Source organism: Artemia sp. Qi Xiang Cuo, chromosome 12 (assembly GCF_049724085.1).
Source record: "Artemia sp. Qi Xiang Cuo chromosome 12, ASM4972408v1, whole genome shotgun sequence".
NCBI classification, from domain to species: domain Eukaryota; kingdom Metazoa; phylum Arthropoda; class Branchiopoda; order Anostraca; family Artemiidae; genus Artemia; species Artemia sp. Qi Xiang Cuo.
In genome coordinates, this window is record NC_142805.1 from 41,186,734 (window position 1) to 41,212,132 (window position 25,399).

The 25,399-nt window shown below is 36.7% G+C and overlaps 1 protein-coding gene across 1 annotated transcript in view; it reads right to left on the reverse strand.

Annotated features, from left to right (window-relative positions):
* The window catches only part of LOC148946122 (alanine--tRNA ligase, cytoplasmic-like), a 100,027-nt gene that overhangs the window by 6,820 nt on the left and 67,808 nt on the right, over positions 1 to 25,399 (reverse strand). The window contains exons 9-16 of the mRNA XM_089098134.1: positions 18,925 to 19,049; positions 16,358 to 16,511; positions 12,308 to 12,477; positions 9,181 to 9,435; positions 7,172 to 7,425; positions 6,352 to 6,553; positions 4,340 to 4,507; positions 2,531 to 2,701 (exon numbers count right to left, since the gene is read on the reverse strand). Coding sequence (XP_088954260.1) covers positions 2,531 to 2,701; positions 4,340 to 4,507; positions 6,352 to 6,553; positions 7,172 to 7,425; positions 9,181 to 9,435; positions 12,308 to 12,477; positions 16,358 to 16,511; positions 18,925 to 19,049 — 1,499 coding nt within the window. The remainder of the gene's footprint in view (positions 1 to 2,530; positions 2,702 to 4,339; positions 4,508 to 6,351; positions 6,554 to 7,171; positions 7,426 to 9,180; positions 9,436 to 12,307; positions 12,478 to 16,357; positions 16,512 to 18,924; positions 19,050 to 25,399) is intronic.

Sequence of the window (25,399 nt, forward strand, 5' to 3'; positions counted from 1 at the left end):
CACAACCCCCAGGAGCCTGAGGACAAGGGTTATAAGTTATGCCCGGGGGGCATATAAAGTTTTTAAGGAATGGGAGGATATGTAGACTTTAAAGATGCTCATTTGATGGGAAATTGGAAGTTCTAGAACCCTTTTAAGAGTCAAAAGTGATCGGAAGGCAACTAGCCCCCTCCCCTACGCCTTCTTTTCCCCAAATGCATCCGATCTAAATTTTTAGATAGCTATTGTAGCTAAATAGTCCAAAGAAAATATAATAATGCCTATAAGATTGACACAACCCTCTAGAGCTCAGGGGTAAGGGTGTAAGTCATGTGCTGCGGGCATATAAGGTTTTTATGGAATGGGTGATCGTATAAACTTCAGAGGCGTTTTCATTCGATTGGAAATCGGAAGTTATAGTGTCCTTTTCGCTGATTTGATGGGAAATTGGAAGTTCTATAGCCCTTTCAAGAGTCAAATGTGATCAGAAGGCAACTAGCCCCCCCCCCACGCCCTCTTTTCCCCAAATGCATCCGATCTAAATTTTGAGATAGCTATTGTAACTAAAATAGTCCAAAGAAAATATAACAATGCCTATAAGGTTGACACAACCCTCTAGAGCTCAGGGGTAAGGGTGTAAGTTATGCGCTGTGGTCATTTAAGGTTTTTATGCAATGGGTGATCGTATAAACTTCAGAGGCGTTTTCATTCGATTGGGAATCGGAAGTTATAGTGTCCTTTTAGATAGTCAAAAGTGATCGGAGGGCAACTAGCCCCCCCCCCAACGCTCTCTTTTCCACAAACGCATTTGATTAAAATTTTGAGACAACCATTTTGTTCAAAATAGTCCAAAGATTAAATGAATATCCCTCCTGGGTTGACATAACCCCCAAGTCCCCAAGTGCAGGGGCTGTAAGTTATGCAAGCTGCCCATTGTTAACATATAAGGTTTTTAAGGAAGGGATGGACATATAAACTTCGGAGGAGGGTCATTCAATTTGAAATCGTAAGTCCTAGTCCCCTTTCTAAGAGTCAAAACTGATCAGAGGGCAACCAGCCCCCCCCCTCTGTCGCCTCCCCCCAAGGCTTCCAATCAAAATTTTGAGATAGCTATTTTGTTTAAAATAGTCTGAAGGTCAAATAACTGTGGCTTTAGGTTTGATAATGCCCATCCCCTACCCTCGGGGCAAGAGCTATAAGTCATGCTAGTTGCCCATTGTTAACATGTAAGGTTTTTATGTAAAGAATGGTCATGTAAACTCTGGATGGGGCTCATTCAATTGGAAATCGAAAATTCTACTGCCCTTTTTTAGAGTCAAAAGCGATTGGAGGGTAACCAGCCTCCCCCCCCCCCGTCAGACTTTTTTTCCCCGAATGCATCCGATCAAAATTTTGAGACAGAAATTTTGTTCAAAAAAGTCCGAAAGTCAAATAACTATAACTCAGAGGTTGACAAATCCCCAAGCCCCTGGGGCATGGGTTGTAACTTATGCAAGTTACCCATTGTCAACATATTGGAAGTTTTTTGGGGAGGGGTTGGTCGTATAGTTTTTGGAGGGGGGGGGCCTGTAATGTACTTATGAAGAAGAGAACTAGCTTAAGTGAGTCAGACTACTTTAGACGTTATCAACTGACTTTGAAATTTGATTCCGAATTATATCGACCGACCTTTCACTATTAACCTTCAGAGATACCACTGCCACTGTCTATGAAACCAGACTGAGCCAACAAAACACTCTTAAACTTTACGCCAAGTGTAAAAACTGGCAGGTATTTCAGCTCATTTTTCAATATTTCAGAAACGGTATCAACTTTTTTTTCTTTTTTCTTTGAAGAAATAGTGTTTATTTTTGCCAATTATTGGTGTATAATATTTATTCTACTATTAATGAAATCGAGTTTGGTCACAAACTATACAAATCTTAGTATCTCCTTAAAAAATAAGACAGCCAAATATAAACACACGATGCAACACCCCACGTTAGTTTGGGCTGTTTCAAGGCCGGTTTTTCGTTCGGGGAGAGGGAGAGAAGGGCGGGTACAAAAAAAAATACTAACTGCATCAAAACTTATTTCTGTGCAATTATGTTACTTTTTCTTATGAGCCGGTCAATTTTTTTATTTTTTTTTGGCGGTGGCGGGAGGGAATCATATCCATCTGATAACACTCCCCTCCCCCTGGATACGGCCTTGCTCCCGTTTTTGCACCTTTTAATCTCTTAGTTTGTTATACTCTCGGCTTTCAACAAAAAAGTTAATCTTATCAATGACAAAATGCAACTATATAATGAACAACGCAAAAAGTTGACTTCCACATATAAATTCTTTTTGGACATGTGCTCTTGCACGTAATGCGCCTAGGTACATTTTTTGGACTAAAAAACTCTTAGGGCAGGTCTCGAAATTAGAATAACCCGTGCAATCTAAATAATCTAGCTATCCATTCTAATTCTCTATAAGAGGGAGATAATAATTTTTTATGGAAATGATATATTTTGACAAGGGGAACAAAAAGAAGAAAGAAAGAAGCAAGAAGAAGACAGAAACTAACCTTAGAAGATGAGCAGAGAGCCAAAATTTTGTTGGTATCTGGGTCAACACTCAGGAACATGGCAGCAGTCGAGGGGGATATGGCTTTGACTGCTTTTAGTGCACCGTCCAGGGCCTTTGAGTCATTGAAAGCATGTAATGCGCGAACAAGGAAAGGCGCTCCTTTATTCTCCTGCAAAATAGAAAAGACAAAGCTAATTAGGGGAGCAAATATTATCATTAAACTTCAAAACTGTTAATCAAATAGTTTTATTTTTCATTTGTTACGTTCTCTCAATAGGCGTCAAATAGGTATCTAGGGCCATTTTGTGTTGGTTGTTGCCCATGAAAACCAAAAATAAAATAGTGTTTTGCAAAAGCCCCTGTTGCTGAGCTTCAAGCAGGAACCCCGAATTTTTTGTTCCATAACACACTTCATATCAACTGCAAATCAACAGCAAATAATGGAAGTAATAAATTCATAAAATAGAAAAAAAAGCTTTGACTTGAATATGTTCTACAGATAGCATAGAAAGAGCAAGAAAAAAAAATATAAAAAAGCTGAAATAAGAAAAATCCGAGCATAAAAAGAATACATATATGATATATTATTAATAAAAAATAGAAAAAATATAAAAAGATAGAAAAAAGAGGAAGATTATAAATTCTTGATATTCTGAAAAGAGACAATGAAACAGCCCCCCCCCATCCCCGTCTGTTCACCCCTCCCGTGATCAATAAATTTACAAAGACATCCCTGTTCCCAGCTTTTAGTTGCTCCATACACAAAGACAGGCGTATTCTCCCCTCTATTATAGCCAGTTCTTTCTTCCGTTTCGCAAAATACCTACTTAGATATCCAATTTCGAGACACAATTCAAAGTCATCAATAGTCTACGCATAGCAGTTCCTACTATAGCCGTTGCTAAACTTGTGAAAAAACACAACCAAAAGATTTCAAGACATGCTTGGAGCCGACTTCTAGTGCTCCGTCATTTTCTCTTTGTAGTAGGCCGTCATTTTTATTTGCATGAAGACGGGTTTTCAATAAATAATAACAATTGCACTAGCTTGAGAGGAATTCAAATTTTCGCTGAACATATTTACAAAGGATTATCTTTTTCTTATCAAAGGATATTTTTAGGACCTCGTCTGAATGACCTTAAGTCAAACAGTAAACTCTACAAAAGATGTGGTTTGGTCGAACTTTCAAGGACTACAGTGAAGGAAATGTTAAGATTGATTGACCACATCTTACTGCTAAAGAATAATTGACTTATAAAAATCAGTCGTAGGTCAGTCGAAAAACAGCTGGTCCTCGAACGGAGTGCAAAGAGGATACACAGGGGTCAAGAAGAAGTGCCATGGCGTCAATTCACGAGAATTTAGACAGGGGAGAGGGGGGCAAAACGAATGCTAGATCTAGGAGGAAGGCAAATTAGTCATTTTTCTCATTTTGTCAAATGCAAGTTTAAAAAAGAATTTTCATTGGAAATACTCCCCAGAACAAGAATTTTTTTAAACCTGTGGGGAGGGGGGCAAATACCCTCCCTCTTCCCAATTGACCTCACAAGAGGAGTGTACGCAGGTTTTGCCTCAAGTAACATGGTACTACGATGAGTTTTCACCACAATTAGTAGTAGCAGATCAGTTTCGTAGTCCTTTATTTGTTTTGTCATCATATAAAACGTTTATTTTCGATTTTATTTGATCTTTTGTACTTTCTACAACAATCTCAATTGTCTATTTTACTGATAAATCTTTTGAAAAATTTTGAACTTGGTTTTTAGGTTATTCGTCTTTTTATAAATAAAGCGGTACTTTACTATACCTCAGCAATTTTTTTGGAAGCTTCAACGGCAGCAGCTGAGATGGCAGCACGAGCTGCTCGTTCTCGATCATCCAAGCTCTTCTTCAGAACTTTGAGGTCATTACGCATTTTTTCTTTTCTCCAGTAAGGAATAACCGCTTGAGATACTTCCTTTGTAAGTTCAAATACCTTAAAAAAAAAAAAAAAATGAAAAGGGGAAGGGAAGAAAAAAGGAAGAAAAACAATATTGATACAAACTATCTAAACTTAAAAAACAAAGAATACCTTGCTTGTATTTCTTTTGAATTATATTTAACACAATATGTTTGTGAGTACTAAAAAGAGAAATTGATTTGTGGGTTGATTGAGGTGAGTGTCGGTATATGAAAGGAAGAATGATGAATAATAGAGTATGAGTGTGGGATTCCTTTAAGTTCCCTGGAGAAATATATTATCTTTAGAATGTTGATTAATTGTTTAGTAAGAGCGAGGGAGGGGACTAGGAGTCAGAGACTTTTTTCTCCGAGGAAGTGTATTAGTTGTTGAAGTGTCCCTTTTTTTGGGTCGTCCCAAACACGCTAATATGCGTCGAGACTTATTTGGACATTGCTAATATAAAACACAGCTAAAACAGAAATGTAATACCGAATAAATTTTAAGAAATATTTTCCGAGAGCAACGTTTGCGATTCATTGTTATAACCATGTGGCTTGGAAGCACGACTTTAAATTGTAGGCAATTCGAAAAACTGATGAAGGTAAGCTAGAAGTTTCCAAAGTGAATCATCTAAGGGTAGGTGCTCGTTTCAATATACTGCCATCTACGGCAAGTGCTACAACCCAATTGTACGGTTCAATATGACTTTCTATAGAGAAACTGAAAGGAAGGTTAGGATGGTTCAGTCATATTTTACAGATGAAGAATGATGTGCTGTCAAATATTGTGCTTTTGACTATTCAGGCTAGGGCAAACAAAAAGCAGGATGTCCTAGCGAGGTAAGAATAGGTCATGAGAAAAGCATTAAAGGAAACGGGAAATTCATGGGACATGGAAAGAGTGAAAAACTGAACAGATTGGGACAGAAAAAGACCAAGCACAGACGTGTTGGCCTCAGGCGGTTTGGTGCTGCATTGAGTCGTCAACAATAGGTGCACTAAAATAGAAAAAACTGATTTAGTTTTACTAGCTTAACAGATAATAGTTTTTCATTAACATTTTCTCCTCTTTCAATTCATTCCTTTCAAGTACTTGAAAAATCAACTGACGAATTAAAAATTTTACTTCAGCAAACTAAACCGATTGCTGTAAAAATTACCCAATGACATTTAAGAAGTTTTATTTAGGTATCAATTTTCTACTCTTTTTACTTTGACAAGTAAAACTGAACTGTGATTCACAAATCTATTGATTATCAAATTTTTGAATATTTATCAGATTTTTAAAAATATCTGACAACCGGATCATTTTCAGTTCCCTTTTCAGAAGGAAGGGAAGAAGGAGCTACTGAACAGAGTTGGCTGATGGAGTAGCGTGCGTAGCTTTGTCGGCCTCATGCAGCTTGGCGCTGTGATGAGCAATCAGCAGTAGAAGCAGAATAACTTGTCCAAAATAGGAAAAAAATTGCTGTTTACAGACGTTTGTTTGAATATTCCGTCTAAGCAATGCCTCAAAAACATTCATATTTATCTCAGAAAGAAAAATTTGGGCATACTCAGAGGTATTACTATCCTTTTCTTTCACTTCAAATGTTGAGTAATAACGAAACATCGCAACAAGATATTCTTCCCATCCCTCATAACCCAGACAAAATCAATCTCTCAAGAACAAGGCATTTAAAGATTCCGAGCTCATACAAATAAACTATAAAACCAAGGTTCATGAAAACCTTATTGAATTTTTTTTCACAAAAAGAAACGGCAGTCCATTCATTCGGATGCTCAAAACGTACAATTAGCTAAAAGGATCCACATAACAGCAAAAAATGACAGAAAGAAAATGCATAGAAACAAATCTCAACTTTAAAAGAATCATACCTTCTTCCAAGCCTCTTTAGGACTTTGAGTTACTGCGGCTTCTTCAGCCAACTCCCTAACATTGGCTAACAGACGATCTGCTTTTTTAATGGCTTTGGTAGCTTCAGGACCAGTAAGCGCCACAATACGGCGAATACCTTTGGCTATAGCTTCTTCGCTTGCTATTACAAAATCACCAACGTGACTCGAGTTGTGAAGATGCCTGCCAAAAGACACAATGCGTGTTAAATATTGCTTTAAAGAATTAAAAAAAAACCCCACTTCATAAGCATTTCGTTAGCAAAAACGGAGAAAAAAATAAGCTAAAAAAGGCAGATAAAAGCCTGAAATTTAAATTGTAAATTAAAATAATTACAATAATGAAATTAAAATAAGACACGCAAAATTGCCTGCTTTAGCCTTGTTAGCAACAGGCCCGAACACAGTATTTTGGGTTCATTTGGGGGGGGGGAGGGTAATTTATATCGCAAATGGACAGAGAAAACCTCGTATCTGCATTTTAGTCTTTTTTTTTGTGGAGATCACTTTCATGCATTTCTTATAATAGGCTTCGAGATAAGGTAACTGGCTCTAATTGAAATGGAAGGTGTTACAGATTCGGAACCAGTAAAACATGGCCACATGCTCATTAGATCAGCCAAAAGTGGAAAAGAGACACTAGTCACACAACAAACTAAAATAGAAAACTAGTCTGAGAAAAGAGTCTATTACCCATGGACACAATAAAGTCTCCACAGAGAGAACAAAAAAATAGCTGTGCATTCATTTTCAGAGACAGACAACCATATTTAAGAAGTATGAAAGAAAGAAAGATAATTACGTTCCACCACAAAATTCAATTGATGTATTAAGTCCAATTGGGCTATTGGGGTCAGCCTCTAGTTTTTCCACTGGTACGCCAATGGACACGACTCGAACTGGATCAGGATATGTTTCCCCAAAGACAGCACGTAGGCCTTGAATGATCTTGGCAGTGGAGAGATTAGAATCTTTGAAGTAGATTTCATGGTTTTGCTTGATAACTTCTTGCGATTTCAATTCAGTTTCCTGTATCTGCTTTGTTGTCATAGCACTCTATAAAAAAAAAAAAAAAAAAAAAAAAAAAAAAAAAAAAGCACTGAATACTAGCCTACTTGCTCTGAATAGCAGAAATGAGATAACTGGCGATAGTCTAATAACCAAGGAGGGATAATGAGGTCTTTTTTTTCTTTTCCTTGACCTGAGAAGATTTTGTTTTAACTTACTTATTCCAGTGTCACCTACTTTTTAATAAATTTTTCAATTCAAGGTTGAAATATATATATATATATATATATATATATATATATATATATATATATATATATATATATATATATATATATATATATATATATAATATACATAGAAATACAGCATTTATAATATCGAACTTGCAATAACGGTTTGCGTCATTATATGACGATCAAAAATGGGGTTTTTTAGGCCAAACGAAAATACTACAAAAAACACACAAGGAAATATTTAGAAAGGACAACCGCTTCTCTTCTTCAGCTTGAACAAAAAAAAAATTTTAAGGAAAATGCCAAAAAAGACAAAGAAAAAACCAAAAGCAAACGCGGAAAGTCAACGTGAAAAAACAAAACCCATAAAAAACAATGAAAAAACAAAATTGACAGATGAATAAAATTCAATAAAAGCCGAAATTAAAAGAATTAAAACCAAATATTTAATAGCCATAAAGCGAGTCCTTCACAATACCCGCGATTTTCACAAAATCCAAAAAATTGTAACTGTCATCTACAGATACTAGCGAACAACTGGCAAATAAAAAAAAAAAAAATCATACATTAAAAAGAAACGAATCAGCAATTAAAGAAGTTGGAGAATTTTGTAATTTGATTTCGAATTTTAATAAATGCATTCCTTACAGATACCCTTTGAGAAGTGGTTGATGACGCGTTTGATTATGTGAATGTGAAGGTGGTTCAAGGTTTATTTCAGGGATAACTAAGGTATTTGCTTCTCTTTGAGAAAGCCGAAATATGAGTTATTTATTCTTAAATCACCGGTATCTCTCTTCAAAGCTAGACTTAAACGGTGGCATTCATAAATTTTAACAACCTCTCTGTAGTGCTGGATAATACCTTTGTCGTGTGAAATTATCCAGCTCTACAAAGAGGCTGTTAAGATTTATAAATACCAACATTTAGGTCTTCTTTTTCCCACCTTGGATTGCTCCTCGAGTCATCTTTTCTTGTATTACATTCGACACTTTAAATATCCAGGAGGATTGACCGACCTCCTCCATGCATGATATTAGCAGCCATTACTGCCTATAGTCCATCCACTGACGGCACCATATTCCAAAAATATCCTAGTTCATTATCAGCCACTGGGCAGACTCCCCAGTGGCTGGACGGTGACTAAAATTAGCAGAAGGGGACCCCTACTTGTGCCTAATATTCCCAAGGGCAACAAGAGAGGAGTGCCACCACTACCCCCTTTATATCTACAGAGAATATTAATGGATTGCAAAATAAAACAGAATCTCAAATGTACAGGGAACTATCGTTTCCAGATTATATTCCTACAGTTCATGAATGAATAGCCATATCGAGATTGCAAATTACTTCTAATTATATTTGAATCAGCTAAATACGAAATATACTTGAAAAGTACTTAAAAGGAATTCTTCTAAAAAATGCAAGATGACTAAGCGAAAATTTTTTATTTTATTTAGCGTATATTTTGAGTAATTTCGTAGCATTTTAGCTGCCATAAAAAAAAAAAAAAAAAAAAAAAAAAAAAAAAAAAAAAAACATTAATAGCACGAGAACGCTTTAATACCTTCTTTGAAAAGTCAAAGCGCAGCCTGTCAGGCGCTACCAGCGAACCCTTTTGGTCAACTTCATCGCCAAGAGTCTTCATCAGCGCGAAGTTCAAGATGTGCGTGCCAGTGTGATTGCCCATAATAAGCCTCCTTCTGTCAGTATCAATTGAGAGGTTGACAGCATCGCCGACCTGTAACTTCCCTTCAGTTTTACAGATATGTAAAACATAGCCGCCACGAGCCTGGACGTTATTCACCACACATTCCGTTCCCTAGAATACATTTACCTGAGCAATAAGTGATTAGTACTCATAAGGTCTACAGGTCGAAGTTAAATTCTAATCAATATTTTATTCACTTTCTTTGTCCGATTCAGCTGAAATTGTGCTTACATATTTGATTCCAATAAAGGTTCATAAAGCAATTATGATAAACTAATTAATTTAAATTAAAACTTGCGTTGATTTGTTCCCCCTCTACAGCTAATGATAAGGGAATTACTACAACTACTAACAACTCACCGCAGCACCAAGCTGCCTGAGGCCAACACAGCCACGCTCGCTTCTCCTCCATCCCAATCTATTCAAAGCCTCCCTCTTTAGACCGTCCCTGGTTCCCATTTACCTCAAATCTTTCTTTATGACATCTTCCCACCCCAGCCGCGGGAGACCTGCTTTCCGTTAACCCAATTGGTTCTTTTAAAAAAGAGGAGGTCGGAGTCTCTTGATACCACAAGCTGACTTACTGCACCGAAAGTCTGGTTTAACTGGACGTTAGTCTTAAAGGGTTTTAAAAGAGTTACATAAGATATCAATTTTAAAAATGTGTTATCACAAACCCCGAAAAGCCAATTCTGATTTCAGAGTAATAATAATAATAATATATATATATAAAAAAAAAAACACACTTAAAACTGGCTAAAAAATACTACTACTACTACTACTACTACTAACAACTCACCGCAGCACCAAGCCGCCTGAGGCCAACACAGCTACGCACGCTCCTCCTCCATCCGAATCTATTCAAATATTCCTTTTTTACGCTCTCCCCTGAACTTCTCATTGCCTTAAAATCTTTCTTTATGACGTCCTCTCACCCCAGACGAGGACGACCTGCTTTCTGTTTAGCCCTAGACGGTTGGCCGAAAAGAACAATCTTCGGCAATCTGTCATCCTTCATCTGCACAACATGCCCTAGCCACCTCAACCCTGGCTAAAGAATACAAAATAAAATTGACAGAATAAAGGGTGAAGTTTGATCATAAAATTGTCAAACAGTAAAATAAACATGTTTTTTATAACGCTCCAAAAAATACATTCAAGGAAAAGGTATCTTAAAGGTCCCTGAACAGTTATAAAATATGTCAGGAACAAATAGTATTTGAAAAACGTTTTTATTACTTTTATTACTTTTATAATAGCCGACCAACAGCATATGAGCCAAGATCAACCCTCTTATGCAGTAAAAAAACGTAAGAAAAAAACCCCTATGATTTATATGAAAGCAATCTAAGTGGTTTCTAGGACCTTTAAGGCTGAAGTCACAAAACATACAAACAATGGAACAATTGAAAGTGTACTGAATAAAAACCTTTACATGGCTGGTTCCAAAACAATATTTCTTGTTACCATAAATGGAATAGTAAATGGTTAAACTACAACGAAACATATAGCGATCACAAACTTTGAAAAGCAAGTAATTTCGTGGTTACCTTACCATTCCTAAATTAGAGTGAGGATTCAATGTTGTTTCTTGGTTTTTAAGAAAATTTTTCTTGATTTACCAAGTAACTATACAGCTTTCAGTGATTGTGCATGCACCAAACAATTTTTGCCAGCAGTTTTCTAATTTGCTACATTATTAAGGAATAATTAGTGAATTCTTAAATGAATACTTAATTATATGAACCCTTAATTAACTATATATGAATAAAAAATTCTGTATCTAAATAATTATATGAATGAATGCTTAGTGAGTTATTGAATTATTAATTCTACAATTCATATTCTGAATAGTCACAGCCTAAGTAGAGATAATTTTCCTTTATAGCAAAATTCATGGCAATATCAATTAGTTGATATTACGTCGCTAGTGTTAGAGAATACATCGGTTAAAAAAAACGTCACGAAGAAACAAAAAAGTCTCGAAGTAAAAAAAAAATTAACAGCTGTATGATTAGTTGGCTTGCCAACAGACAAGAATTCTCCAGACAAAACTACTTTATAAAATAAGGAAAACTCAATAATCTAAACGATTTCTTAAACCGCGCTACCTTTCAATTTAAAAGTAAAGGAAAGGAAAGAAAAACAAGAAAACGGGTGAAATCTTTGACAAAGAGAAAGAAAAACAGACAGAGTGAAAGAGATCCAAAAATAACTCTAAACAAAAGACAAATACGTCACCATATTCCCCCCCCCCCACAAGACTCAATGGCCGGAAGTTCCAGAAAAAAAAACTTCGCCAAAATAAGAGTGACGAACTGCCGCCTATTACTCATTACCCACCAAAAACTTGGCCTGGGTGTAATTCCAGGCGCAATCAACAATACCAACGTACAATTCATATTTGGCACAGAGACATGAACTGCAGAGGAGCATTAAAAAACCAAAACAAAGAAAATTAAAAGAGACACAAAAGAAGAACAAACCAGTTCACACAGAACTAATTTTCTTTTCATTACTTCTCTGAAGATACTAAACAAGTGACACTTTTTAAAGCTGATACAGAATCCCTAAGAGATTTCCAGGGCGCGGGCTCAAAGATTACGAGAAAATGAAAAATAAGAAGCCGAATAACTCTAAGAGAAAAACAATCAACGCCATCTAGGATTAGGCAAGAAAAATCCTTAAACTATCTATACTTTTCAGATTTTACTTTGGATCGGAAGCTACAGTCGGTAGCAAACCTTCTGTTAGTAAGAAATTTGTGTAGCCATTTAAATCCTACTAGGTTCCATAGGGTCTATAGCACTGATAGTTCTCAATTATATTCCTCACTCACGTTTAACCTTCACATACTAGGTTTTGTTCAGTTTTCTATTTTCTTTCGGCTAGTCACGTGCAAGATCCAAGCACCGCAGCTACAAGATCTCTGTATTAGTTTGGAAGTTCTAGCAATGGAAAAAAAGAAAAAAAAAATATTTACGTCATCTTCCTGTTTTGTAATAAACCCCGTGTCGTAAATCTGTCCACCAGCTTCAGCATAAAAGCAAGTTCGATCTAAAAGCACTCCGCATTCTTCTCCACTTGTGACCTCATTAACAAACTGTTTATTTGCTCGCAAAGCAACTACTTTTGCAGTGCAAGACCCGAATTCTAAAAAGAAAAAACAAGTTACCTTTAAAGTTTACCTACAGCTTACACACTGGAATATACTGAACAAAATTCAATGAAATCGTCCTATTTATTAAATTTAATGCAGAGGGACTGAATTAGTTAAGACCAATGAGCCTTCAGGGATTATTCTTCTTTTGTATGTTTTTCCCCAGTAACTTTGTATAGAATAAATTGTCGTAGAATCTTGGGAGGAAACTCATTCTGTCGGAAATTAAATAAATTAGTACTTTTTTAAGGTCAAAAGTGAAAGCAATTGATTCTCTTATGTGCATTTTCTACCCCGCCCGCCCCCTCATCCTACAGCCCCCCCCCCAATCGGATGTAAGCTTCCAGATAGCTATTCACTCAGAATGGTAAACATTTCCAAAAAATATGCTTCTACTGAGAGCATGACCGAGGGAGTCCCTGGGAGAAGCGCCACAGATTATACATATTGTATATTCTTCACAGATGCATCTTATACTTATTGCAGTTGAAAAGGTGGGCTCGTTGCAACTTACAGAAGCCGAAATTATTTAAGGAGTTTAGATGAGTATAGGGTGGACACCAATAAAATTTTCAAAATAAATGATTTTCCCCATTAGAAATTCTGACAAAAAACTGATCTGATAAAATGCTATCTGTCGAAGAAAAAATTAAGTTCAATGCATCAAAAGGCATTGGCCAGTAGCTTCTAGATTAGCTTCAGAAACTGTAGCTTATCCAATGCTATGAAAGATTTTGCTTGTTTCATCTGCTTTCATTGTCAGCATAGTGCCCAATCGCCTATTTTTTTCCTTTTTTTGTTTATTTGCAAAATAATAAAAAAAAAAACACAAACGAGAAAAAGACATATTATGAAAAACGGTCTTTAGTAATGCTTGCGAAAACCATTGTTTATCCTTTGGTTTTCTTTGACAGCAAATATCTGAATTGGGAACTCTAGTCAAGATTTCTTATCCTTTGGTATTTGCTCGCTCCTGTTCAAGCTTTTTTTTTAGCCAGGCTGAAACATAGCTGTTCATTGCTGATTCTGAAACAAAAGTGTTCCAGAATAATTCCAGGTCGTGTTCTAGGTCGATTAGAGTTATTTTATTGGCAGGAAAATGATCCTTGTCTAATTTTAAAAAAGTTTTTCCAGCAAATCTTTCCGCATGTCCCATTCTTTTTTTATGTCCCATTGCGAGTGTCCATTTTTTTGTAGCCATTCGACTTAGATTACCATTCGTCATGGATTGCGAATGAAAAGGGACATCTTTCAAAAAGTATTTCTGGAGTGCGTTGAGCTGATCAAGAGCCCAGCATCAAATAGCATAAGCTGATCAGATTCAGAATACTCTAGAAATCCATTTAGCAAAGCCAAAGGCGGTTTTAGGGAAGGGACAGAGGGAGAAATTGCCCCGGGCGCATAAATTTTAGGGGCGCAAACTGTCAAGTAAATAATCTAACAGTTATAATCATTTTATAATTTTTTGAATTTTATTTTGTCTTAAAATAAAGCAGAATGTGCAGTTAATAAATGATAATAACTAACAAAGTACTGACTGATTAATAAAATAAAAATGAATAAAAACTATAAAAAAATAGTACTTAAAGTACTTAAATTAAAATAATCAATAATGATTAAACAATTAAAATTACAAATTAAAAAAAAAGTATTTAAAATTATTAATTGATCAATAAAGTAAAAGTAATTGCGTTAATAAATGCAAATTTGGCTAGTATTTGACCTGACATTTTTGTGGTAGACAGGGGAGGGGCGCTAATCAAGATGTTGCCCTGGGTACAAGAAAGGCCAGAACCGTCACTGAGCCAAGTCCAAGTTTATCGTCCTTTACTCTAGACAGTCATCCACTGAAGAAGTAATAAATCTGGAATACTAAAACAGCAACCGTATTGTCATGAAACAATTAAAGATTCCATCAGCCATAAGTAACGAAGCGAAAAAAAAGAAGAAAGAAAATCAATCTTGCTAATGAATAGGAACAGGAAAAGATAGAAAACAATATCGTGCAGCTTTTGTTGCCAGAAATACAGATTTTTGTTCTATGTCAAGTAGTTTCTTTGCCTAAACAGAAAAAAATCTGACTTTTTCTTACTATCTTTAAAAATATGGTTTGGTGAGAGCCAAGTGAACAACCGAATGTGGAAATTGGGCCAAGAGGTCTTCACCTTTTCCAACCTAAGCCCCATTCTCTTCACCACCAAATTCTTAGTAGAAAGGCAGACGTTTGCAACTTTCTTAAACCGGAACAACTGCCTTGATTGAAGGGCAGAAAGTTGGCCGGTCAAAACTTGGTGCAAAATAAGACAAGTCTTGACTTGGTACCAAAACAAACTAAGTCCACGCTACAAACTGACTCGATGCAGAAATTGAGTAAGTCCAAAACGCTGAATTTTTCAACATGGATAGAGACTGATTCGGTGCGGAAACAACCAAAGTCCAGAATAGGCGGAAAATAGGCCAATTCCTGATCCAGTGTAAAAACAATCCAGAGTGCGAAATTTTGCCGTCATGGTGAGAAAACGAGGCAATTCAAGCAAAAACTAGTCAATCACTGACTCAATCCTGACCCGACGCAAAACGAGCTTAAATAAAATTACTCGTAGTTAAGCAGCAAAGCTTGAAAACCTAAACAAAACTTAAAACAACAACCAAACAATCCTGAAATTAGCACAATATAACACTATGTCAATCAAAAGACATTTTTTATAAGGGTTGACGAAAAAAGTGTTTCAGAGAAAAGCTAAACCTAAAACGAATAGGAATAAAATAATATATTAAGTAATAGTTACTTCTTCCTTTTCCTTAAAAGGAAAATAATTATTATTAATATAGTTGAATAAAGATACGTGAAACGAACGGGAATTAAAATGAATAGCCAATACGACTTAAAATTATAGAGCTGATTCAAAAATTTTATGAGCCAATTCTAAAGATTTCTTCACCAACTAAACAGATGGCTTCAAAAATTACCCACTGGGATTTTAAATTTTATGTTTCGGCATCATTTATCTGTATTTTTGAAACAAATAGAACCAAAAGGGAAAATAATAATGAAAAAATGTTGTTCAGAATAGTAAACTAAACTGAAAGTCAGAAATTTATATAGTTTTAAGATATTGCTTGTTCGTTTCCAATAAAACTCTAGCTTTTAGAGCGTTGGAGGAGGCGACAGCCCTACTCTTATTGTGATACTATCTGTTTACAATAGGTTTTGTTTATTTTTTCATAGTAATTTCTGATCGTTTTAAGTTTGACTGAATTACACATCTTAATTTCTTTTGGTTTTAGGTTTCATTTATTCTTTGGTATTAATTTCTGCTTATTTTAAGTTTGAGTTATTGTACTATCAATTTCTGCTAAGTTCAGGTTAAGACATTGCTCTTTACTTTTCTTTCAAACAGTTTTTAATGAAGTTTTTTTTTTTTAACTCAAAACAAAAAAAGACTTATGAAGTCAATCAGCATTTCCTTTCAGAGAGAGGAGAGGGGCATCGAAATTGCAAAATTTAAAGTAGATACTTTAAAAGGAAAATCTTTGCAAAAAATAGAATTTTTTAAATCACTTTATATGCAACTCAATTTCTAACTCTTATCTTCAGCACTTCACCGAAACAATTCTTCTTTTTGAACACGAGAGTTAGAATTAATGTTTTTTTTAATTAACTTTAACAATAACTAGTTCATTTATAAGAGTTAGCTTAAAATTTCAAGTAAAAAAAAAAATATGGTAAAGGAGTAAAACTCTGGCTATTGCATTGCATCATAACAAAGTCTAAAAATTATAACAAATAAATAAAATAAAGAAAGGAAGAAACAAAAAACGAAAGAGAAAGAGAGAGGGAGAAGGAGGGAAAGAGAGACTAGAGAATGTTACCATAGACACCAGCATCATTGTTCCTGACTTGATAACTGTATTTTGAGGAATCATCAGTAGGAGGGAGTTTCATCTTATCTTGAAGTTCTGTAATTGAGTGGACATCGAAACTAATTGTGTCTTCGATGCCCGATCCTTTACCCTGAGAAAGCAGCTGTAAACAAAGAATTTATAAGAGAAATAATATTTTGAAACGTATTGAGCCTTTTCAGAGACTCAAAAATCTAACTTTCAAAAAGCCAGTTTTCAGAATAAATTTTGATTAAAACTAATACTTAATGAGTTACAAGCATTAACCTCATTGTGGAGCAGAACAAAATTACAGTTTTTATGAATTTGATTTTCTCTCTGTCTCTTCTTATCACTTTTTCATAGCTCAAAAAATGGCATAGAAATGAAATTCAGGCTTTTTTTGGGACAATGACATGGAGAAGAACAATTTCACTGGTGTTTGTAAAATTTCCAATAATATTCCAGGAACAAATCATTTTTTCCGAATCTACTAAACAGTAAAAACAGAGGCAAAGCTGTCCTAGCTCCAAGAAGTAAACTTCTACGGAATTATCAGTATCTTTTCTAAATTTCTACGAAATAATTCTTAAAAATTAACGTTTAAATCCCTAATTCGGATTATGATTTTTTTGCTTTTCTATGAAATTTGGGTTTTTTTCTTTTTTTTTCTGAACTATTTCTCGCATGCATGTAAAGCATGAACCCAGATTCTGGCGGCGAAAAGCACTTAAAAACTTTTTCTCATGCTAACCAATTGTCTGCGTTGAGCAGGTACCGGCCTCCTGATTCACTGCCTCCGGCCTGGAGTGCAATGCGTGGCTGGGGGCAAATCATCCGACGCTTCCAGTGTTTTTCTCACAGTGTATTTCTCCAGGTACTCATTTAGAACTGTGTCGCCTATGGCTGAGCTTACAGAGACACACCATTAACCCCCGTTCCAAACCAAATAATCAGCGACACCCGGAATCGAACCTCTGTTCTCTGGATTTCAGGTCCAGTGCACTAACCACTCGGCTAGGACGACTCAAGCACGGCTAGACAAGCATGATTATGGTAAAATCATAGGTAGGACGCGGGGGAAGGGGGAGAGAAAAATTACAATTTTCCCATAATGTTGACATTGGCACACTTAAGCTATCTGATAAAAGAGAATCATTCTTAAAAAAAAAAATTACCATATGTACGTTCTAGCCTGGGTTTCCATCATCAAAAGTAATTAGAACGCCTAATAATACGTGCTTCAATCAAACTAGTCGTGGTAACGAACTGTAAGTAAAGAATGACTCCGCCCAATAGAAACTGATACTCTAATGAACGGAATTTTGATAATAATGAATACAAAGAAGAATTAGCCTTCTCTCCTATTTCTAAATATATCATTAAGTTCATTAGTTATGTTACCGATCAAAAGCTACGAGCTTGAGAAAATTTGCCTGGGAAAACACTCCCACAAAGTCAAGAAATCTTAATAAAAATCACACAATCAGATCCAGCATTTCATAGAGCCTACTGTAGAGGTTTCAAGCTCCTATCTACTGAAATGTGAATTTTTATTTGTTTTCCAGAAGGAAGATAACATGTGCGTGTTTATTCTGTTTTTGCTCTTTTTTGAAGGGGGAGATAGTCGTAAACCAAGTGTCCTAGACGATCGTAAAACGACTCATTCGAACGTAAATCGTAGGTTATAGTGCCTTTTTTGAGTGACCAAAAAGACAGAAGAGCAACTAGTCCCTCTCTCACGCCCTTTTGTTGCAAAGACATCTGATTAAAATCTTGAGATAGCCATTTGATTCAGCGCTGTTGAAAAAAATAATAAATATGCCTTTGGGGATAACATAACTCCCACAGTCCCTGGGGATAGGGCGCAAAGTTACGCGATTTGTTCATTGCTAACATATAGTATTAGTTAAGGGAAACATATGGCCATATTTGGGGGGAAATTTTACACGGGGAGAAAGAAAGGGGATTTCCTGGCAAGATTGGAAAAATAATCGGAAGTTAAATAAAAACTATTTTTTTTTAATGAAAGTAAGGAGAAATCGTAAAACCTAAAACGAACAGAAATAATTCCGTATATGATGGGGACTGCCCCTTTATCAACCCTCACTCTTTACGCTAAAGTTTGACTTTTTACCACAATTGTTTGAGAAAGACTGCTCAAACACAAGGCCCGTTGGATTTAACTTAGAAGTATTTTTTTAAACTTTAATAATTTAGCATTAAGGGTGAGGGTTGAGGAAGATGTAGCCCCCCTCATATACAGAATAATTTCAGTTTTGTTTTAAGTTTTAATGTTGTTCCTTACTTTCAGTTGAAACAACTTATTTTTTATAATTATATGCAAGAAACGATGCAGGCCAAATTCCTACATATACTAAATAACAGATAACTAGAACATGGATTTTCAATCTTCGTTTGGAAAATTGCAAGGGAAATTTTCAAACATTTAGTGGTAAAAAATATCAACTCATTGGTAGAACCCTTCCCCCACTCCAGAATCAAACTCCTGGGAATGAGATTCCTCACATAGTGCAAGCAAAACGAATAATGATTACCTGAGCTTGTTTTTTGCATTCTTCATAGACTGCTTGATCCACACTTAGTCCCCATTCTTCGCACATTAGTTGGGTTAGGTCAAATGGAAAACCATATGTATCATACAATCTCCAAGCAATGTTTCCTACAGGAAAAAAAGAAGAGAAAATCAGATAGAAGCACTTCATTGGCCAAGAAAGTAGACTGAAACAAGTCCGAGTCAAGGGTGAGGGGAAAGAAGGAGGGTCTTTGGAATCTCGTTATGTGCATAGCTGCCCGAAGGGTATGCTTTTCTCAGCAAATTCTGATAAGAATGAAAAGGTACTGCACTACTTGTGCCTTCGGGACATCTAATTCTTGCATTTAGAACATATAATAGTAGAGATTGGATCTCCAATAAAATTTGAGGAAAGCAGGAGTAAGTCATATAGTTTAGTTTTTGGAGGTCAATACCAGATCCAACCTCTATGAGGAGGAAGGAGGAGGCCTTAAAATTCGTATCATAGGAGCATCAAGGTACTATCATCTATTTTTTTTTTCTAAAAATCGCTGCATCTACTTTTCTCGCCCGAGGGAATACTTTAAATGTTAATAGTTCTTCTTTTATCTCTAACGCGTTTAATTCCTAGGAGTATACAGCCCTAGAAAATTCTATTGCTGAAATTTATGTTATCATCATATTATGACAACGGTTTCTATGGTTAAACTATTTGAGCTAGCGTTTGAGCTAGTATAAGGATGCTTGGTGGGAAGTAGGAGCTATTGTGTTAGTTGTATTTTTTTTCTGGGATCAGAATTCGATTAAACCTTTCGCCGGAAGGATCCGTAAATTCTCGCAAGTCAGACATCTAGTCGAATGGATTGGGAGGAGGTGTGGTGTGGTGGTGGATGGGTCCTTACCTGGTCCATCCCCTGGGGGGGGGGAGGTCAGTCTTTGTCATTGAAGCGTATACCAAAAGGATCTACCAGATCTCAATCAAACTTTGTGGGATGTAAGAGCAAGTACCTTAGCTAAGCCTTTTGGTTGTCTGACATTATTTACCTTCTGTGTGAGGGGAAGGGGGTCCTAGATTCATATATCCCTGTTATCTACAAAAAAGGTGGTGATTTATCAACCAAGCGTTGTTAAAGTTCAGATCTAGGGTCCTAGTTAGGTCTTTTTAGACCAGACACAGCCTTCGTGGAGAGAGAAAGAAGAGAGGTCCCTAAATTCTTGTCATCACAATAAATAGCAGAGAGGTACCCATTCTGAGACATCTAGCACAACGGTTTTTGGGATATTACCAAAGTTGGTGGGATGTAAGATAAGCATAGTAGCTGCACCTTTTGAGAGTTTGCACCCAATCCGGGGGGAGCAGGAGTCCTAAATTCTTGCCATCAGGGCAATTACTTTAAGAGGTAGTCACTTTATATTAAAAATGGTGGACAGTATAAATTATTTAACAGCATGGAACTGCCTATCTGCAGACAACATCGAGAAATTCAAAATTGGGGTTGACACAGACTGGTCCCTCAGCGAATTCATCAATTATTCTCACTTATTCCAAAGAGAAAACTACAGGTTCCCCTACCTTACCTCGCAATAGGAAGATTAAGGTATTGTCCTAAAGTTGACTTTTGGGATCAGCACCTGATCCGTCCATCTTAGGGGGGGGGGGCTGCTAAATCTTTGTTATCAGAACATCTAAGCCCAAGAGATTATCAGGTATCAACCAAGCCTTAGTCGAAAGTAATAGCAACTGTCCTAGTTGTACCTTTTCAAGATCTATTCAAAGATAAAGACGGAGATTTATGCGACCTCTGTGACGGAGGCAGGGGGGTCCCTAAATTATTTTCATAAATACTTTTACGATATTCAATTGTTTCTTTGATTTTGGATATTGATACTGTGTAACAACCTGCCTGAATTCGGAATGTGGTTTTGAATATGCTTTCGTGATTTGTCCGCGACGGCAAATTATCGGTGTTGATTCAGAGTTTATGGTGTTAAGACCTCTTTTTGGATTTAACCGATCACTAAAAATTGGTAAAGGATTATAGTCTCTTCTTGACCTACAGCCAACATTTTGAAAATAATTAATTCAGTGACCAAAGGATTTTAATTTGAATAAGCATTGCAACTTGAGTGAGAATTCCCTTGGGACTGTGGATTTTCTTATTGATATAGGTCAAGATCAAGCAGTGAGATTATAATTAGGACTATTCGATATTTATAGGTAATTACGTTGCGATAAAGGTGACAGGAGAGAAGTAAGCAGAAAAGGGGTGAGATGGTTGTCTGCAAGAGCCGTAGTACCCGCTGGGCTTGCCCCTTACATTGCGGGGATAAGGTAAACAGCCTCCAACGCTTCCCTTATTTCTCTCGTAAGTGAACTTGCTTCTAGCGATCTGTAAAACTTACGGTGTAGTTTTGGACTTGTCGTGTCAATGTTGTTGCATATTTGCGATGGCCGGTAAGTTCATTTGGAATCCTGTATAAAACTTTTTGTCACCTGCAGTAAAAATTGTAAAAAGCCATGATGAAGTTGAGAAGAGAGCAGCCCAGTTTTCCAAAAAAAAAAGACATTATGAAAGCAAAAGGGATCTTATGGACAGAAGCGAACTGTCTTGGTAAAATGTCCACAAAGGTTGCTATGAGTGACATTGTTTTGGAAATGATAAAACTGTTAAAGACTTGTGATGACGATAAGTTTGCTCTGCCTACTTTCCTTATTTTTGAGCCAGAAGAAGTCCTCTCGATCCCAGGCGAAAGTTCAGTGATTGTTACACGCAAGATTAAGGAAATCTGTAAGAAATTAGACATTTTGATGGAACAAAACTTCTCGAAAAGTAAACCTGTAACTGCTGAAATCCTTTCTGAATATATCTCCAAACCATCCTATGCCGTGCATGTCAATCATCTACTAAGTGACCTAGCCAAACCGGAATCAAGAATGGACTTCCTGGAGCAAGCATGCGGTGACGTTAGCTAAAAAATTGTTGAGCTAAAGTGCACCCGAGGTGACTAGAAAGTTATCACTGCATCCAAATATGATGCTCACGAAATAGAGAATGCGCTTCGTAGCTCTAACAACACCATTAGCGCTAAGGTTAAAATTTCTTCTCAATTTGGATTAATTAAACGTGTCCCAAACGATCTGACGTCTGACGACGTCAAGTCTCTTGTGCCAAATTGTAGTGAAGCAAAGCAAAGTGGCTCTACCAGATCTGTCAGGCTGAAATTTGAAACAAGAGAGGATTTATTACAAGCATTAAAATTCCCATTAGTGATCGGTTTCGAACGATTCCCCATTCAAGAGTTTTTGTTTCTACCCCTTCGATGCTATAAATGCGAATCATACGGACATATTTCAAGTATATGAATAAACAAAATTTGTTGTTCCGTCTGTGGAGAAAAAGGTCAGGGAAGTTCTAAAACAGCCCCTTGCCAGAAACTGACAAAACGTGCTCTTTGCAAATCGGACAACGATCCATGTTACAGTTACAAATACCCTATTGCAAAGGCTCTGTTGAAAGGTGAATCTAATTCAAAATGAGATTCAGATGCCGTATTTTGCCGTGGAACATTAACGAAAAACTTACCGATCGGATCACAATTCTTTCGCAGTTATTGCACTCCCATGACCTAGTTCTGATTCAGGAGCATTTTCTGTCGGAAGACAGCCAAAGCCTGTTACTACTAATTTCTAATTTTAATCTCCTCTTTTGTAGTGCAATTGTGAGACAGAGAGGAAGACCATCTGGCGGTCTCGCTATCGTATCCCAATTCCCTTGCAAGCTATTAGCAGAGACTGATTACTTTATTGCCGCTAAGCTTGAAAATCATGTAGTAATTAATGTTTATCTGCCTCCAAATTATAACAGCGAACAGTCTGATTCACGGTTTGCGTCTGCCTGCAAGCGTCTAGGCAGGTTTCTTAAAATAGTTACCTCTAAACCTGTTATCATCAGCGGAGATTTTATGTAGCTATAACCAACACAATGTCTCCCCGATCACAAATATTTTGGGGCTGCATTCCTCCGGACTATTGTGTATGGCCTAAGAATGACAACTTTTCATACATTGGGCTGCTTTCCTCAACTTCTAACTTAAAGTTCGGCAGTCACGAGGTCAAAGTTTTAAAAGAAGGATTCTATTCTGACCACCTTCCTATCTATACTTGCTTTTATTCCTCCCCGCTTATGGCTCGAAATAATCAAATTGGTTTTCCTACCGAGATTGGAAAAATGTGTCAAGTGAGTCTTTCAGTAAAGTCTGTGACGAGATGCTGAGCAAAATCAAAATGCCTTTCAATCTTTTATGCGATCGTACTGTGCTGCCACAAAGTGAAAAGAACACCTCAATTGAGCTCACTTCCTACTTGGCACAAATAAATAACGCACTGAAATGTGCTGAAATCAGCGCCGTTACTCTTCGACGTGTTAGTCTCAGCTAGAAGATTGGTTAAAAAAAAAAAAAAAAAAAAAAAAAAAAAAAAAAAAACAGAGATCTAGTGAATGCGTGTAATTCGGCCAAGCTATGGCTTTCTATTTGGAACGACTGTGGCCGTCCGAGAAATGGCTTAGTAAATGACTCAAGGCTCCGTACTAAACGGAAATTTAACAAGGAACTGAAAAATCATAAGTTAACGCTGATCCAGAAAAATGTAATCCGTATTGCTGAAGACCTCTCCAAACTCTGGAAGTATAGCAAGCCTACCAAAGCCCAGAATGCTAGTGTGCCTGAAAAGAAGTGGGTTGAATATTTTGCGAGGGAGTTCAGTGCTCCCAACCAAAGCACGGAGTTTTTTTGAAAAACTGCTTGACTTTCTTCCTTCATATAAGACGGAATCTTTCCTGTTTGTGTCGCCAACTGCTGTTCACTCTTTGATTCCAAAATTAAAGAAAAAATCTTCCTCTGGCGTTGATTCTATTTCAGTTAGGCACCTGCAACTTGCAGGTTCTTTAATCGAGCAACATTCAGCACTACTGTTTCAGATGATCCTTGTCCGTGGTGAAGTCCCTTTGCAATTTTGTATCGGACAAATAACTCCCATCCTTAAAAAAAGCAATAAGATGCTTCTCTGTGCAGTTCTTATCGCCCCATTACCATTCCGTCTACTTTCAAGCTCTTTGAGTCATTTTTGATAAAAGACATTGAAGAACATTGTTCCATCCCTCCTCGTCAGTTTGGGTACCAACGAGGCTTAGATAGAGAGCACACTCTCTTTCTCCTTATAAATGTAATAAATGTGCTGAAGGATATTGAAGAAAGAGGTGATTTCTTAGTCTTGTGTGCACTGGAGTCTTGTGTGATGTGTTACCAGTGCTCAGGATAAGTTGAACTTTACATTTATCTTCAAAGGAGTTGACCTTTCGTTAGTTACGTTTGCAGATGACTTACTGAACCTTTCCTGCACTTTCCAAGGATGCTCTTCAACTTTTGAGCTTCTCCAAGAAGAGTACGAACACATTGGTTTGAGCTTTAATAATGATAAAACACAGTTGTTCTACCATTAAACTATAAAGGGAATGGAAATTCAATAGGTCTATCTGACTCTGAGGTTCCTTTATCTAGCAGCCTTATTTACCAGGGCATGCCTGTTGGAGCAAACATAAAAGAAACTGTAAGCCTGGCAAAGAAAAACTATGCTAGTAAGATCCGGGCTGGGTAAACCTCCCTGGCTTCAAACGTGTCGTATACGAGTAGAGTTCACCGTTCAAAGTTATATAATAGCCTAACAGTTCCTCACTTACTTTCCCCTGCTCCTCTTTGGTCTTTTTTTAATTACGGTAAGAGAAAGCAAGTTCATCGCCTTTCTTTTAAATTTGCAAAGTATTTAATGGAACTTCCAACTTGGACAAGTAACTCTTTTCTGCAAAGAAATTATCAATTGGTAAACCCAGCTGGGGTTATTGAGAAGCGTATTTGCAATTTCTCTACTGAATGCCAGAAGTCTTCCCATCTTTGGTTATTTCTGTTGTTTCTTTTTTGTTTTTCTTGAATTTTACTTTGTTTTTTTTCTGGGCTCTGCCCAGATTTTTGAGATGGGTTATAAATCAAATGATGATGATGAATTATTCGCTGATACCGAACTTTATTGAAACGTGCTTAAGGCATCAGGGTATTACGAAAGATTCAGTAATCAGCACTGGCGTCAATTTCTATACACGTGAACAAATTCGTGAAGCCCATAATGAGCTGAATAATACGGTGGACGCATACAGTGAAAATCCATCGAAAGAAAGAAGACCTCAAATTGGCCGTGGTTGTGCTGTTCAGTGATATGCATGATTTGATGGAAACTCAATACAGTGAGTTTCACGATATGGGAAATTTCTGAAATCTCCCGTATCCCACAGGATGTTACCACATTTATGACAATCCATGTAAATGAGTGTGTCGAAAAGCTAGAAACAATGATTGATCAATGCAAAGTTGCTCTTCCCCGGTCTTCCAAATGGCCCCACTCACAGCACCCGAAAAACCGCTCAATCGATGTTCATTAGTAGTCT